Here is a 14155-nt window from a genome sequence, read left to right on the forward strand (position 1 = left end):
TTTCCAAAGGCTAGCATAGCAGCCCGAGGACGCGTGGGAGGTGGGGACAGCCCCCGGGCAGCAAACAGACAGACCCCCACGGAACAGGCCTTGAGTGGCCGTGCGCGCCAGCGGCCTCCACGCACTGGGTTCTGTTATTTCATCAGCAGTTTCAGAAGAACCTGCCAAAAGCAGTTATGCCTCACTGCAATGTGTAGCTTTTTCCTGCCATTTTTTCATAATAAAAGAGGGAGTGAAGCTCGCTCGCTCTCTCCCTCCACCCCCCTCTCCCAAAAAGAGCCAAATGGATGCAAGAAAAAAAAAAAAAAAAAGAACCCACACACCAATCTCCGAGGGGATGCCAATGAGGTGTGGCTTGTATTTAAATATCCAATATGTCAATGTAAGGGGAGTGGGTATGTATATAAAGTGCCGTTTGCATCTGATAGCTGGACGAAGCCAGCTATGAGAGGCCGGGGGAGATGGATGCGGAGGGGAAGAGGCACTTTGACTGAGAGCAAGGTCAGGAGCGCGCTGCCCTACGCTCCCCGCCGCTGAGAAGTTCCTTGGACGCGAACAGACGTCGACTGCAGCTCGGCAGAGCGCAGAGCAAGCGAGCTAGCGAGGGAGCGCCGCCGAACCGCCCGCGCCCGCTGCGGGGAGAGGCAGTTCGCGCCCCGTGGCCCCGGCTCGGCCCGCGCGCGCCCAGCACAAACCGCGCCGCAATCTGCCCAGCCATGGCAGAGGTGGGGGGCGTCTTCGCCTCCTTGGACTGGGATCTACACGGCTTCTCCTCGTCTCTGGGGAACGTGCCCTTAGCTGACTCCCCAGGTTTCCTGAACGAGCGCCTGGGCCAAATCGAGGGGAAGCTGCAGCGTGGCTCACCCACAGACTTCGCCCACCTGAAGGGGATCCTGCGGCGCCGCCAGCTCTACTGCCGCACTGGCTTCCACCTGGAGATCTTCCCCAACGGCACGGTGCACGGCACCCGCCACGACCACAGCCGCTTCGGTGAGGACGCGGTCGGGGGAACGGGAGGCGGGCGGACGGCGCACTGGGAAGCCCACAGCTCCGAGCTCCGGCGTAGGGCCCGCGGACCGCCCCCCGGGCTTGGTGTCATTCGGGCCAGTCGAGGCGAGACACGACGGCGCGGGCGTGGGCCTCTCGACATCAGGGGGCCCTGCACCCTCGGACACTCTCAGGAGGGGGCGGGGGCGCCTTGCGGTGAGGCCTCTCCTTTCGCCGCTCCACCGGATCTCCCCGGGGAGCAAGGGGGTAGTTCTGGGAGCTGGACTCTAAGCCTTGAATGAAAGCAGGTGGAGCTGAGACAGGGGTGGGAGCTCTCGCCTAGGAGGCCGGGACCGTGCCTGCAGCGCGGGCCGAGCCTCGAAGGCAGCAGGGCTGTGGCAGCTGATTTCCTGGAACAGGATCCTGCATGGGCCATGGGCATGTGAGGCAGTCGGCCCGCACACAAATAGCTTTTGGTCCGTGGGTACCCGGCAGCTGTGGTGTCTGCCTGCCTCGGGGTCGCTCTGTCCAGGGTCGGAGCCAATCCAGGCAGCCTGGCATGAATTGGGAATCTAGGAAAACCTCGCGGTATCCACCGTGTAAGGGCACAAGTCCTGGGGCAGCTTTTGCCGGAAACTACCCCTGGACTCCTTGCCTCAGTGAGGAAACCGTCCTGGGCCCACTCCCAGTCCCAGAAACAGTTGTCTCTTGGGCCCAAAGCAGGAAACGTTCGACCTTCATCCAGGATTGTCTCTGCCTGCCTGCCACTATACAGACTGTTCAACACAGCTGCCTGTCTCACATATAGAACTAATTACACAATTAATATAAGCCTTGATCTGTGACGAAGATCATTAAGTTTCTAAGCAAATGTGTTCACTCCTCAGTAATTTGCCATTTTTATTTTCAATTTCCAATTATCTACTAAGATATCATGGGGGGTTCTGTGACAGCTACCTTTGCCCCTCCCTGTCCTCCGATGTCCTCAGCTTCCTCCCAAGGACCCTGTAATCCAAGAAGGACACCTTTTCCCCTAAGCCAGTAAGATGTTCTGCCCACACTCAAACATGACACCCTTCCCTTCTTTTTCCCGCCCTCCTCCTTGCCAACATCTGCCCCAACCCCCTAAATCTCTCCATCCTCCTATTCTCCATGCCTTGCTAGAGCTGCATCTGGAGTGCACAGCAAAAAGGGGAACATAGGGGCCAGTTGCTGGGTAAGGCCAAGCCTGGCAAACAACTTAGGGGCAGGGTTGGTCTTCCTTGCTGGGAACAGGCAGAAACCCTAATGAGGTCTATGGCATCTTGGAAAAATGCACTCAAACACAGCTAGAGTACTGTGGGTTGGGAGGGGTAATGGAGGGGTGCAGGTGTCTGTATAAACTTGCAGCAGGTCCTCAAAAGGGTGATAAGGTGGAGTGGGAGGAGAGGGGGTGTTAACTTGGCTCCTTTCCCTTTCATTGCTTGTGATTTTGCAGTCCCCTTTTGTTCCTCTTCATAAGGAATGGGACTCCCACCCTGGCCTCAGAGGCTTCCTGAAATGGCATAAAGATACCGGGGTAACTCATTGCTGATATATAACCAAAAAAAAAAAGGTCATGAAATGATGGAGAAATGTGGGGTGGGGGCAGCGAAGGTGGAGAAATTATGAGCACGCCTCCCAGCAGCTCCAAATATTTTTCTGATTTTGTGCCTAAGCTGAGCCCAGTAACCTACAAGGTCAACATAAATCAGTAATAGGCTCTTGGGATAAGCGGTCTTTAATTACCTCCCTAAAGACACATCTTGATTTCTTTTCATCTCCCAGGTCTGCTAAGGGTGTTAAGTTTAAGGAGAAACCAAAGGAAATAAAATTGGCAGGAGGAAGGGACATTTTCACTGCTGCTTAACTGACTGCTTCATTTTTGGTTTTGCCTTTAAAAAAGAAAACAACACTGCCCAAGAGCACCTCTGCATCGCCTTTTCCCTTTCCTCCTTCCCTGACTTCCTGTCACTTTCCTGCACTTCCTGTAAAGAAAATGATAACTGGTCCAAGCTGTCTCTTTGTAACCTTCCCTGCCAACTTTAAAACACATATTCTTTCTGCGTTTAGCTTTTGGCACAGAAAGAGGTGGCGTTCGAGTTTGCTAACTCTCTCCTCCCTCCACATTTCAGTTAATCAGCCAGGGTATTCAATAAATTGAAACTTTAACATTCCATAAGTGCTTTAGCAGTCAACATTCCAGCAGGGTAAAGTAGGCCAGACTTAAGATATAAAATATTATAGATTTCTGCTAGCGGGGAGGAGGTAGTCTCCAAAAGCCATGTGAAGTAAATAGCTATTTGTTGTAATTGGAGAGCAGGGCCCCCAAGGATTACCCTGGAATCCATGTGTTCAGAACAAGTCAGGCTAAGCCCAAGAGCAGTCCCGACTCCAAATAATAACCTGTTGGCACAGCATATGCTCTCCGCTCTCCATCTGCAATCAGTAGCCAGGAGTATTTCAATCACCGCCTGGCTGGTAGCATTTATATGAAGTTCACAAGGATCCTGACATTCCGAGGGGCACCTGTGGACTGGCGGCAGAGCAGAGCTTCGGAGCCAAACTGAAGGAGAGTCCTCCCACCAGGTGGGATGGAGTGGGCTCATGCAGCTGCTTTGGTTCTTGAGTGATCTGGTTCTCGTTTGGCAAGATGCCAAAGCAGCACTGTCTTGGCCCCAAAGGATGGCTGAAGGATTCAGGCAAGTTATGCAACTAGATTAAATGACACGTTAGACAGTCATCTAGCTAGGTTCTGAAGCAGCGGGGCCCAGAACAGATCAGTTTTGACTGAGGGCCTGGGGAGAGAGGTATAAGAAGAGAAGAGTCTGGAAATTGTCAAGAAAAGGGCAGAGCCTGATGTGGGTAGGTCAAGATGAGGCAGAGTAGAGAGAGGTCCTGGGTCTTGAAGGGGCAAGAGTACTGAGGACAAACTTTGTCTACTTAATACTTCACCTCAACACTTTGCTGTTAACACCCCTGTCCAGCTGTAGCTGGGAAAATATGAAAATGGCTTATTTTCTCTCCCGCTTCATGCTGGCTGGGATTCAGGATAAGGTTTAGGAATATCTCTTCCATCATCATGTGCCACTGGGTTCCCACAGTTTGAAACCAGCTAATAGGAAAGTTGGCGAGGGAAAATGATGCCCAAAGACAGCTGGACAGGGATAGTTCCAGCTGTTGGAGACCCCTGTTACTGGACACAACCCAAGTGACTTCCTGTATGATCTGTCCTTTGGCATCAGGGTTAACAGAGAGTTGGAGAAAAACTGTGGTGACTCAAATGGCCACACCTCTTGGGTTTCATGATTTGTTCTCACACTATGTCTTGGGCAGTGAGATCACAAGCTGCGCTCTGCTACTTAATGAGCTCAGGGTTGTCAGAGACACGAGATACTTACAGAATGAGGGAACTCAGTCTTGAAGCTCAGGAGTAACCTGCCTGAGCAAAGGCAAAGAACTAAAGGCTCCCACATGTTAGGGTCCCTCAGAGTTTAAGACCCAGAACTGAATCATGACCTGGTTTCTGGTTTCCTTTTCATACTGGGCACTCTCCTTTGAACATGCTCTGTTTTTCCATTTTCTTCTCTAAGCACAGTAGAACTAAACACACTACTCTCAGTGTGGTCTAACCATGGCAGAGCGAAGTGAGACAATCCCCCCTCCCTTTTGCTAGTTACTAGACCTGTATCAGTGAGGCCTTAGATCACACTAGCTTTTTTTTCTATTTTTTCCACTAGCTTTCTAATTTTTAATTTTACGTGACCAATTGTACATTAGCTTTTTAATAATCCACTTATCACCCATCACACGGAGTTTGCCTTGTTCAGTTGTCTCCTTGCCATTGTCGTGTTTTACTAAGCCACATTTCCCCATTGCAGAGATGGGTAGACTTGCACATAATTAAAATGCACAGGAACACAAAATAACAGTACACATTTTCAAGAAAATATACATGGTTGCCTGAAGTGGAGGGGCAAATGGGAGCAGGGTATAAAGAAAAAGAAAGAAAGAAATAGATCATTATAAAACCCTTGCACAGACCAACTATGTTAATAGGACATGAACTAAGTAGTACAGTTAACTCAACTGTCTGCACTTGAGGCTCACCCTCCCCCAACCAAATCCCAAACACAAAATACTTTGGGAAATTTGGGGGACCAAAGTGCAGGACTTCACATTGATTCTAATTAAGCATAGTTTATGGAGCCAGTCCGTTTTTCTGTCCTCTTGAAATCTCTTTGGATATTGATTATGTCATCCCTCTCAGCTGCATGTGTTCTAGAACTAGGATAAGCAGTCCTCATATGTTCTCTTACAAGTCATTTATTGAAATATCAAACAGAGCAGAACCAAATGCAAAACCTTGTTCAGTGCAGCTGAAGATTTGGTTGCATTAAATCAGTGCCTGATTAACCCCTACTTGGCACTGGGTATTTTCTCTTCCCCTCCTACCGTCTTGTCTCAATCTCATTTCCCGAGACTCCTTTCTTTGTACTGTAAAATTTAGTAACAACCAGACTGAGAATAAAACCTGAAGGATTTCAGTGTGAGAGGCCAAAGGCCAAACCCTGAGTGTTCTATAGAATTGCCGCAGAAGAACCTTACATCCTTCCAATAGATCTGGGTGGGTTGTGGAAGCACGTGGCCCCAAAGCTGCCATACCTGAACGGCAGTCCACCAGCTTGAGTCACTGGGGTTCCTCAGGAGACTTCCCAGTAGAGTTTTTAACCTGATTTTAAAATTAGCCACTTAAAATTCTTGATCTTGGAAAATCAGCTCTACTCCCTATGTAGATTACATAGAATATTACCCTTAAGAATTGCATTTTGGGGCCAGGCATAGTGGTGCACGCCTGTAATCCCAACACTTTGGGAGGCCGAGGTGTGCATATTGCTTAAGCCCAGGAGTTTGAGACCAACCTTAGCAACATGGTGAAACCCCGTCTCTAGAAAAAATAAAAAATTAGCTGGGTGTGGTGATGCGTGCATGTAGTCCCAGCTACTAGGGAGGCTGAGGTGGGAGGACCACCTGAGCCTGGGGAGGCTGAGGCTGCAGTGAGCCATGATCACACCACTGCACTCCAACCTGGGTGCCAAAGCGAGATCCTGTCTCAAAACAAACAAACAAACAAGCAAACAAAAACAAAATTGCAATTTTGGATAAGACAGCCAGATATGAGCTCATTTCATACGCTGGATGACTTAAACAAGTTTTTGGTCTGTATGTTGAGAAATGTGATTAGAGACAGGAATATCAAAGAGGAATCTAGTTGGCTATTATGTCTGTATCAAGATAATAGACGTCCTATCTCGGGACAAAATTGTAGTCTTCATTATCACCAGGAATTCAGTTCTGGGTCCTTTTTCCCAGTTAGGACTGCTGCTGGGTAAATGAAAGCATTTTCAAATCTTCACCTCTAATATTGTCAGCTAGGACATTTCTGAATTTCTTCTCTTTGGCCTTAAAGTTGCAACATCTCAAATCAGTATGAGTCCAATACCACCTGCCAACTCTTTGCTGTGGATAAACTTAAAATTCTCAAAAGAGAATGATAGGCTTGTCAGCTTGGGGCTGTACTAGCTGAGAACGCTTTTTAGGAGAAAGCTCTCATGTGGCCAAGTTTTGCCTCCTGCCATAAGCAGGGGGAACAAACAGGGAGTGGCCTGTGTGGCCTTTGTTAGAGTCAGCTACAGGCAGTTGACAGCCTCATGTGGCTTTAAGGACATGGGGCTGACAGGGCACAAAACAAGTTCAGCCTAGAGGACAGCAAGGTAATGCTGTGTGCTCTAAGGAAGAGGGAGGTTACTGGGAAAGATACAGAAACCTGTCCTCATTCTTGCATTCAGAAAACTGACTTCTCACTTCTTGAATTTGACAGCGATAGCACCTTGAAATTATGGAGCTTTTGTAGCCAAAGCCTTCTTACGGTCTCTTCCTCGTAATATGCCTAAGAGTGTTGAGTAGAAGCAAAGACGGTGTTTCCCATTTTACATACGGAAAAACTGAGGCCCAAAGAGACAAAGTACCTTCTCTGAGGTTCCATTCTTGCTGCGAAAGATGGTTTCATCGGCAGTTGATCAAAGGCACACAGGGCTGGCCTCCAGCTGGGGACAAATGACTGGTAGCTCATGTCACCTGAACAGCTTTCTCTTAGTTCGATGCCGGTAACGGGAATAGTGTTCACTTTTTGCCCTAGGTATTCTGGAGTTTATTAGCCTGGCTGTGGGGCTGATCAGCATCCGGGGAGTGGACTCTGGTCTGTACCTAGGAATGAACGAGCGAGGAGAACTCTATGGGTCGGTAAGTTTAAGGTTTTTTGTTGTTGTTGTTGTTGTTTCTGTTTTGTATTTTGTCAGAAGTTATTACAACCAGTGTTTGGACAATGTAAAGCAAAAGTGTAAAAAATATTTATCTGGGGACCAGGCGCGGTGGCTCACGCCTGTAATCCCAGCACTTTGGGAGGCCGAGGCGAGTGGATCACAAGGTCAGGAGATCGAGACCATCCTGGCTAACGCGGTGAAACCCCGTCTCTACTAAAAATACAAAAAAATTAGCCAGGCATGGTGGCAGGTGCCTGTAGTCCCGGCTACTTGGGAGGCTGAGGCAGGAGAATGGCGTGAACCTGGGAGGCGTAGCTTGCAGTGAGCCGAGATAGCGCCACTGCACTCCAGCCTGGGTGACAGAGCAAGACTCCATCTCAAAAAAAAAAAAAATTTTCTAGCACTTGAAAGTATTTTTTTAGCTGTAAAGGAGTAGTGTCTTTTAGTTACTTCTTGGCTGCTCAGGGTCTTGCTACATAACACCTTCACTCATTTGGCCCCCACCAAAACAAGCTTTTTTTTTTTTTTTTTTTTTTTTTTTTTTTTTGCTTTGAGATGGAGTCTCACTCTGTTGCCCAGCCTGGAGTGCAGTGGCACAATCTCAGCTCACTGCAACCTCTGCCTTCCTGGTTCAAGTGATTCTCTTGCCTCAGCCTCCCGAGTAGCTGGGACTACAGGCATGCACCACCATGCCAGCCTAGTTTTTTGTATTTTTAGTAGAGACTGGGTTTCATCATGTTGGCCAGGCTGGTCTCGAACTCCTGACCTCAGGTAATCCACCCGCCTTGGACTCCCAAAGGACTAGGATTACAGGCATGAGCCACTGCACCCGGCCCCAAAACATAAGCTTTTCTCTGATACATTTGCTTTTGCCTTTTTCATTAGAAGGTCAGCTAGTCTGATGATAACAGTAATCTGTGCTGGTTTGGCAGTAGATGGTCAGGGTTTGGGGCATTAACCCTCCAGAGGAGTACATCTGAATTTGAACGTGTACCCAGAGGAGTAGCAGACTAGCAGGCACAAAAATAGGCAGTGGAAGAGCTGGCTTTCAAATTGAGGATTCTGAGGTTAACAACACAGTCCCTGACTTCCAGATTGCTTCAGTTGAGTCCCAAAGGCCAAATGAAACAAACAAATGAAGAATGAGGGTTCCAGGGTCTGGTGACAGCCTTAAGCCCTCAGCTAGGACTAGGCTAGCAGCAGTGCATTTTCTCTATTCTGGAAGCTAGCCTAGCACTGAGGAATGGTGAGTGATTTGCTGACCTTAACTCTTCCGGGGGATCCCAACTCCTGGCTCTGGCTTTTGAGTCACATAGCACACTTTCTGGCTGCCTGCACCCCATGAAATCAGAACACATTTTTCCGTGACACCTAAGAGATAGGCCTGTCCCCAGCACTCAGTATCGGCAACCCCAGCAAGTAGTATGGCGGTCAGATCAAGTGTGAGAAGGGACAGAGGCAAGAGACCCAGGAACTGCCAGCCTGAAGTAGCCAGACTGGAAGAGCTTTTCAAGGAGATCTTTTCTGAGCTTTCAAACTGACAGGCCTGAGACCCTTCATTAGGAGAGATCACAGCTCACCTCCCATGGAGCTTTATATAGATCTGAGGCCTTTGCCTGTCAGTTGACATGGTTGACTGTAATCTCAATGAATTTGAACATCATTAGCTCTAAGTAGGGAGAAAGCTCAGTGGGTGCCAGCAGGGCACTGGGAGGCCATAGCAGCAATTCTTAGGCTCAAAGAGCCAGGTGATGCCATCTCCTCCAATCTCCTCCCTCCAGGAAAGATTTCAACTAAAACATTTTTGTGTAGCTCATGAAAGAGAATGAAGGAGATACAGACAAGGGTGTTTTGTGCTATTTGGAAGAAAGATACCTCCAGTAATACAGAGAGATAGGACTGGAATTTTCTAACATCAATGTGCTATTGCTATTTCGGGGTTTCTCTACTAGCAAGCTGGGATAGGAGAAATAGTCATATAATGGGTTCTGCTTTATTTTCTCACCCTCACAGAAGAAACTCACACGTGAATGTGTTTTCCGGGAACAGTTTGAAGAAAACTGGTACAACACCTATGCCTCAACCTTGTACAAACATTCGGACTCGGAGAGACAGTATTACGTAGCCCTGAATAAAGACGGCTCACCCCGGGAGGGATACAGGACTAAACGACACCAGAAATTCACTCACTTTTTACCCAGGCCTGTAGATCCTTCTAAGTTGCCCTCCATGTCCAGAGACCTCTTTCACTATAGGTAATGAACCTCTGGTGTGCCCTCTGTGACCCATGTACTCTGGGGCCACGGTTGTCTCTGCAAGCACTATATTCATAGCTTTTCAATCCTTCCTTCCTATCATTTTAGATAACAGAAAAGCACTTACTGTTGAACTCAACCCAGCTGTTCCCTTGTTGTTCAAAGTGTATATCAAGGTTGGGTTATTTTGGGGAGGGACGGGGGGGCTGGGCTCGAGGGAATCTTGTATATACTTTTTTCTTTACTCATGTTCCTTCTCCTGAGGTAGCATAACAAAGAATGGGAGCCCCTGCTAAGGGCCAGGGGTGTCTTACCCCACAATTTACTCAAATACCTTGACAATGGGTATAAATGAAAGGCCAAGGAATCTGCCACGGATGCTACCTACAGAGCTTTGGAAAAGTCTCATTAAGAAAATCCTTGGGGCTACAGCCTTGCTGCAAGCCTTCCCTGCATTGGCTCTGCAGATTTCTCATCTGTCCTGACATGCAGTTTTCCTGTCATTGGAAGTGGGAGATGGGGTAGGTTGTAAGAAAATGATATTAAAATGTAAGCATGGATACTGTGCATAAGGACAAACTATTTATAAAATGTATATGCTATTTATTTTATATATTTATTTATTTCAAAATAATTTTATTTTTAATGAGAGATGCGATGGCTGGATTTTCATCAGAAAGAATAAGGTCCTACTGAAACAGGATAAAATGAGTTATTAAAGGCTTTTACTGGCAATAAAATTTGTCTTTATATTGTAAGATTCTGTCTAATTCTATTGATTTGTACATTTAGTAGGATTAGACGGTTGGCCAGCTTCTTTCTCTCCAAGTCATTAGAATTTTCTGATGTTGGCATCACACTGCCTATGCTAGATGACTCCATCAGCCAATATGTTAGCATTATCTAGAGGCCATATGTGAAGTCCTAGTGGTCCTTTCCAGTTCTATGACTTTAAACTTACAGGTGAATCAAAGCTTCAGGAAGGCCTAGACCAACAGCTATTACTCCCATTTGTGCTTAGGACTATGCATAGAGAAACTCTCCTTTGGTACTTGGTTAGGGTCCAAAGCCCTAAGGTCAAAACACTAACTGGGAGCTTCTTACTTCAGATATGAAGACGAAGGGATTCAAAATAAACACATATTGGCTGGTGCAGTGGTTCACACCTGTAATCCCAGCACTTTGGGAGGCCAAGGCGGGTGGATCACTTGAGGCCAGGAGTTCGAGAACAGCCTGGCCAACACAGTGAAACTCCATCTCTAGTAAAAATACAAAAATTAGCCAGGCATGGCGGCAGGTGCCTGTAACCCCAGCTACTCGGGAGGCTGAGGCAGGAGAATCACTCGAATCCAGGAGGTGGAGGTTGCAGTGAGCCGAGATCACACCTTTGCACTCTAGCCTGGGTGACAGAGCAAGATTCTATCTCCAAAAAATAAATAAATAAAATAAATAAATAAACACAAATCAACAGAGAGACTGATTTTTTTTTTTAACCAGTCAACTTCCATTCTGGAGATTTCCCCCTTCTCTTTACCCCCACCCTCACCTCCCGCCAGTGCTTCTCCTAGGGAATTTGGGAGGCTGTAAACACATTCGTGTACAGCAGTAGTGCTTAGAGCACTGTATATGGTCTCTTGACCAGCAGCATCACCTGGAAACTTGTTAGAGATGCAGATTATCAGAAATGCTGAGGGCACGGTCTGGCAGTCTACTTGTTAACAAGCCTTGCAGGGGGATTCTTGTGCATACTAAAGTTTGGGAATTACTGCCCTAAAGGAATATTTTTTAAAAAATTATTTTTGCATCTGAATGGTTTATAAATAAAGTTTTAGGGTAACTTCCGTCCAGAAAACAAAAGTAGAGTGGCTCTAGTTGAAGTGGGGATGGCATTTCTTGGAGCTGCCTCTTCCCCAGAGCAGCCCCTGAGGTATCTTGGTTAAAAATCCCTAGCCTTGGCCGGGCGCGGTGGCTCAAGCCTGTAATCCCAGCACTTTGGGAGGCCGAGACGGGTGGATCACGAGGTCAGGAGATCGAGACCATCCTGGCTAACACGGTGAAACCCCATCTCTACTAAAAAATACAAAAAAAAAGTAGCGGGGTGAGGTGGCGGGCGCCTGTAGTCCCAGCTACTCGGGAGGCTGAGGCAGGAGAATGGCATAAACCCGGGAGATGGAGCTTGCAGTGAGCTGAGATCCGGCCACTGCACCCCAGCCTGGGCGACAGAGCAAGACTCCGTCTCAAAAAAAAAAAAAAAAAAAAAAATCCCTAGCCTTGCTACTCTGCCTATGGAGTAGCCATTCTTTATTCCTTTACCTTTCTAATAAACTTGCTTTCACTTAAAAAAAAATCCCTAGACTCTTTACTGATATTTACCAAGGTAGGAGAATAGAGCTATTTGCATTTTATAGTTGTCAGGAGACAGCAACCAAAAGGATAAAAGTTTCATTGACATTGAGTACACAGGCACTATGAAGGCCTAATAGGAGAGGTTTCTGGGTTTGAGATAGTTCTCCCTAGTGCCCCCGAATCATACCCTGTAGGCATCCACTATTTTTCTAATTGTATGGGTGAAACAAATAGCTTAGGTATCAGTTCACTTAAAAAACAAAATCCAAAGGTCTATGAAAGCTCACCCAAATCTGAGTACCCAACACAGAAGCTGCACGTAAGATTATATAATAAAAAATACTACATTGTGTGGCTTCTGTGATCATAGACTGGAATGCTCATCAGTGGAACTACTAACGTGGAGATCTGAGTGGGCTAGCGTGATTAGGGTGAGTTTCATGAAAGGGGCAATGCCTGCTGTGAAGAACAAACAGGACTTAGTGAGGAAAAGAGGCTGGCTGATCATGATGTTCATGTTGGGCCGTAGGGAAGAGACACCACCCTTAGTGGTCTCTGGCAGAGGAGTAAAAATCAGCTATGTGACATTTTTTAAATCACATTTTTTTTCTTTCCTTTTTTTTTTTTTTTTTTTTTTTTGAGATATAATTTCACTCTGCCGCCCAGGCTGGAGTGCAGTGGCACGATCTCAGCTCACTGCAACCTCCACTTCTTGGGTTCAAGCAATTTCCTGCCTCAGCCTCCCAAGTAACTGGGATTACAGGCTCCTGCCACCACGTCTGGCTAATTTTTTGTATTTTTAGTAGAGATGGGGTTTCACTATGTTGGCCAGACTGGTCTCGAACTACCGACCTCAAGTGATCCACCCGCCTCGGCCTCCCAAAGTGCAGGAATTACAGGCATGAGCCAGCATGCCCAGCCTAAATCACATTTTTAATAGGAAGTATGCTTTCATTTTAAAACAAATTGCACTTATCTATGTAGAGAAGTTCAGCTACCTAGAACTTTTGAAACACAGCCACAACTTCTGAGGACTTGCAAGATACATGAGCTCTGCTATAACTGCCAGCGTTACTCTACCAGGGCACTTGGTGTGAGCCTGGCAAGACCACAAGCACCACGCTGCAGGGCAGAATTTGCAAGAAAAATGACACTGTAATAAAGAGGGAAAAGACTTCAAATCCTAGAGTCAGGCCTTATTTTTTCCTCTATGTGGAAGTAGAGAGGAGACGACTTGGAAAATGGTGTAGCGTCCCACGACACAGGAAGAGTTCACTCTTCGTGTTGAACTTTGAGGGATAACAATGAATGGAGCATGTGGACAGAAAATGGCAATGGGCAACTGTTCCCATTTTCAAAAAGAGAGGAAAGATAAACTCTGGAAGTGGGAAATGTAAGATGGATGACCTAGTACCACTAGATCGACCAACAGCTGATTTATACCATATCCCCAAAGAGCTAGGCTAATGGATTTCATGCCGACCTAACGGGAATTAGAGAATAGTAAGCTCTGGAGCTCTGGTTTGAGATAAAAACATGTGCAATGACCATTTCTTATTCATGTTTGCATCCCTTCCCAGAAATAGATGCCTTCTTTAGCGAATATCTATCTATCTACATATCTATCTATCTATCTATCTATCTAATCTATCATCTATCATCTCTCTATCTATCTCTCTATGATATAAACGCTGTGCTAGACAGAGCAAATGTGTTATAGAACAGAATCATCTGAAATGTTAAGTTCTTAGTACACTTAAATAGACACAATGACAGACTAGAATATGTGTCAGGAAATATAGGTCCCTGTTACTAGAAGTGTTTCAGCAGATGCTAGACAACCACTTGACAAGGATATTGTATCATTTAGAGGGGACAGGGCGAATACTAGATAAAGATGGCAGAATGTAGCATTAGTTTACTAACCATATATTCTGTGGGATCCCCAGAATTTTCCTGAGCACCAATAGTATTCCAAGAAAGAATATATCAGACCTAAAAGTGCTATCCAACTACTGTCCCAGGCCAAGAAAGACACTGTAGACCAAAGGTTCCGAACTTGGGGGTCACAGGGTTATTAAAGGTACATGGAAAGCCTGAACTCCCTGGACCCAAATTCCCCAGAATAGTATGCAAAATTTTATGTAGATGTACATTTGGTATTTCATTGATCTTGAAAAGGTCCCACAAAATGTTAGGAACTACTACCTTCCGAGTTTCTAAGCA

General features: G+C 46.6%; 2 protein-coding genes across 27 annotated transcripts in view; both read left to right on the forward strand.

The window, feature by feature from the left end:
- Nucleotides 1–14155, forward strand: part of LOC126946324 (cytochrome c oxidase subunit 7B, mitochondrial) — a 1159743-nt gene that overhangs the window by 703456 nt on the left and 442132 nt on the right. Inside the window, exon 1 of one of the 26 annotated variants that reach the window (XM_050776484.1) lies at nucleotides 1308–1313. The exons of 24 other annotated variants lie outside the window; for them this stretch is intronic. The gene's annotated coding sequence lies outside the window, so the exon portion shown is untranslated. Of the gene's footprint in view, nucleotides 1–1307; nucleotides 1314–9782; nucleotides 9787–14155 lie in introns of those variants that run through there. One more of the 26 variants, XM_050776470.1, reaches the window with a different exon arrangement.
- On the forward strand, nucleotides 657–9786 carry FGF16 (fibroblast growth factor 16). Its single transcript, XM_050776505.1, has 3 exons — nucleotides 657–990; nucleotides 7205–7308; nucleotides 9342–9786. The coding sequence occupies exons 1-3, from the start codon at nucleotides 717–719 to the stop codon at nucleotides 9585–9587; spliced, it is 624 nt and encodes a 207-aa protein (XP_050632462.1). The 5' UTR covers nucleotides 657–716; the 3' UTR covers nucleotides 9588–9786.

This window comes from Macaca thibetana, chromosome X (genome assembly GCF_024542745.1).
Source record: "Macaca thibetana thibetana isolate TM-01 chromosome X, ASM2454274v1, whole genome shotgun sequence".
Lineage (NCBI taxonomy): Eukaryota > Metazoa > Chordata > Mammalia > Primates > Cercopithecidae > Macaca > Macaca thibetana.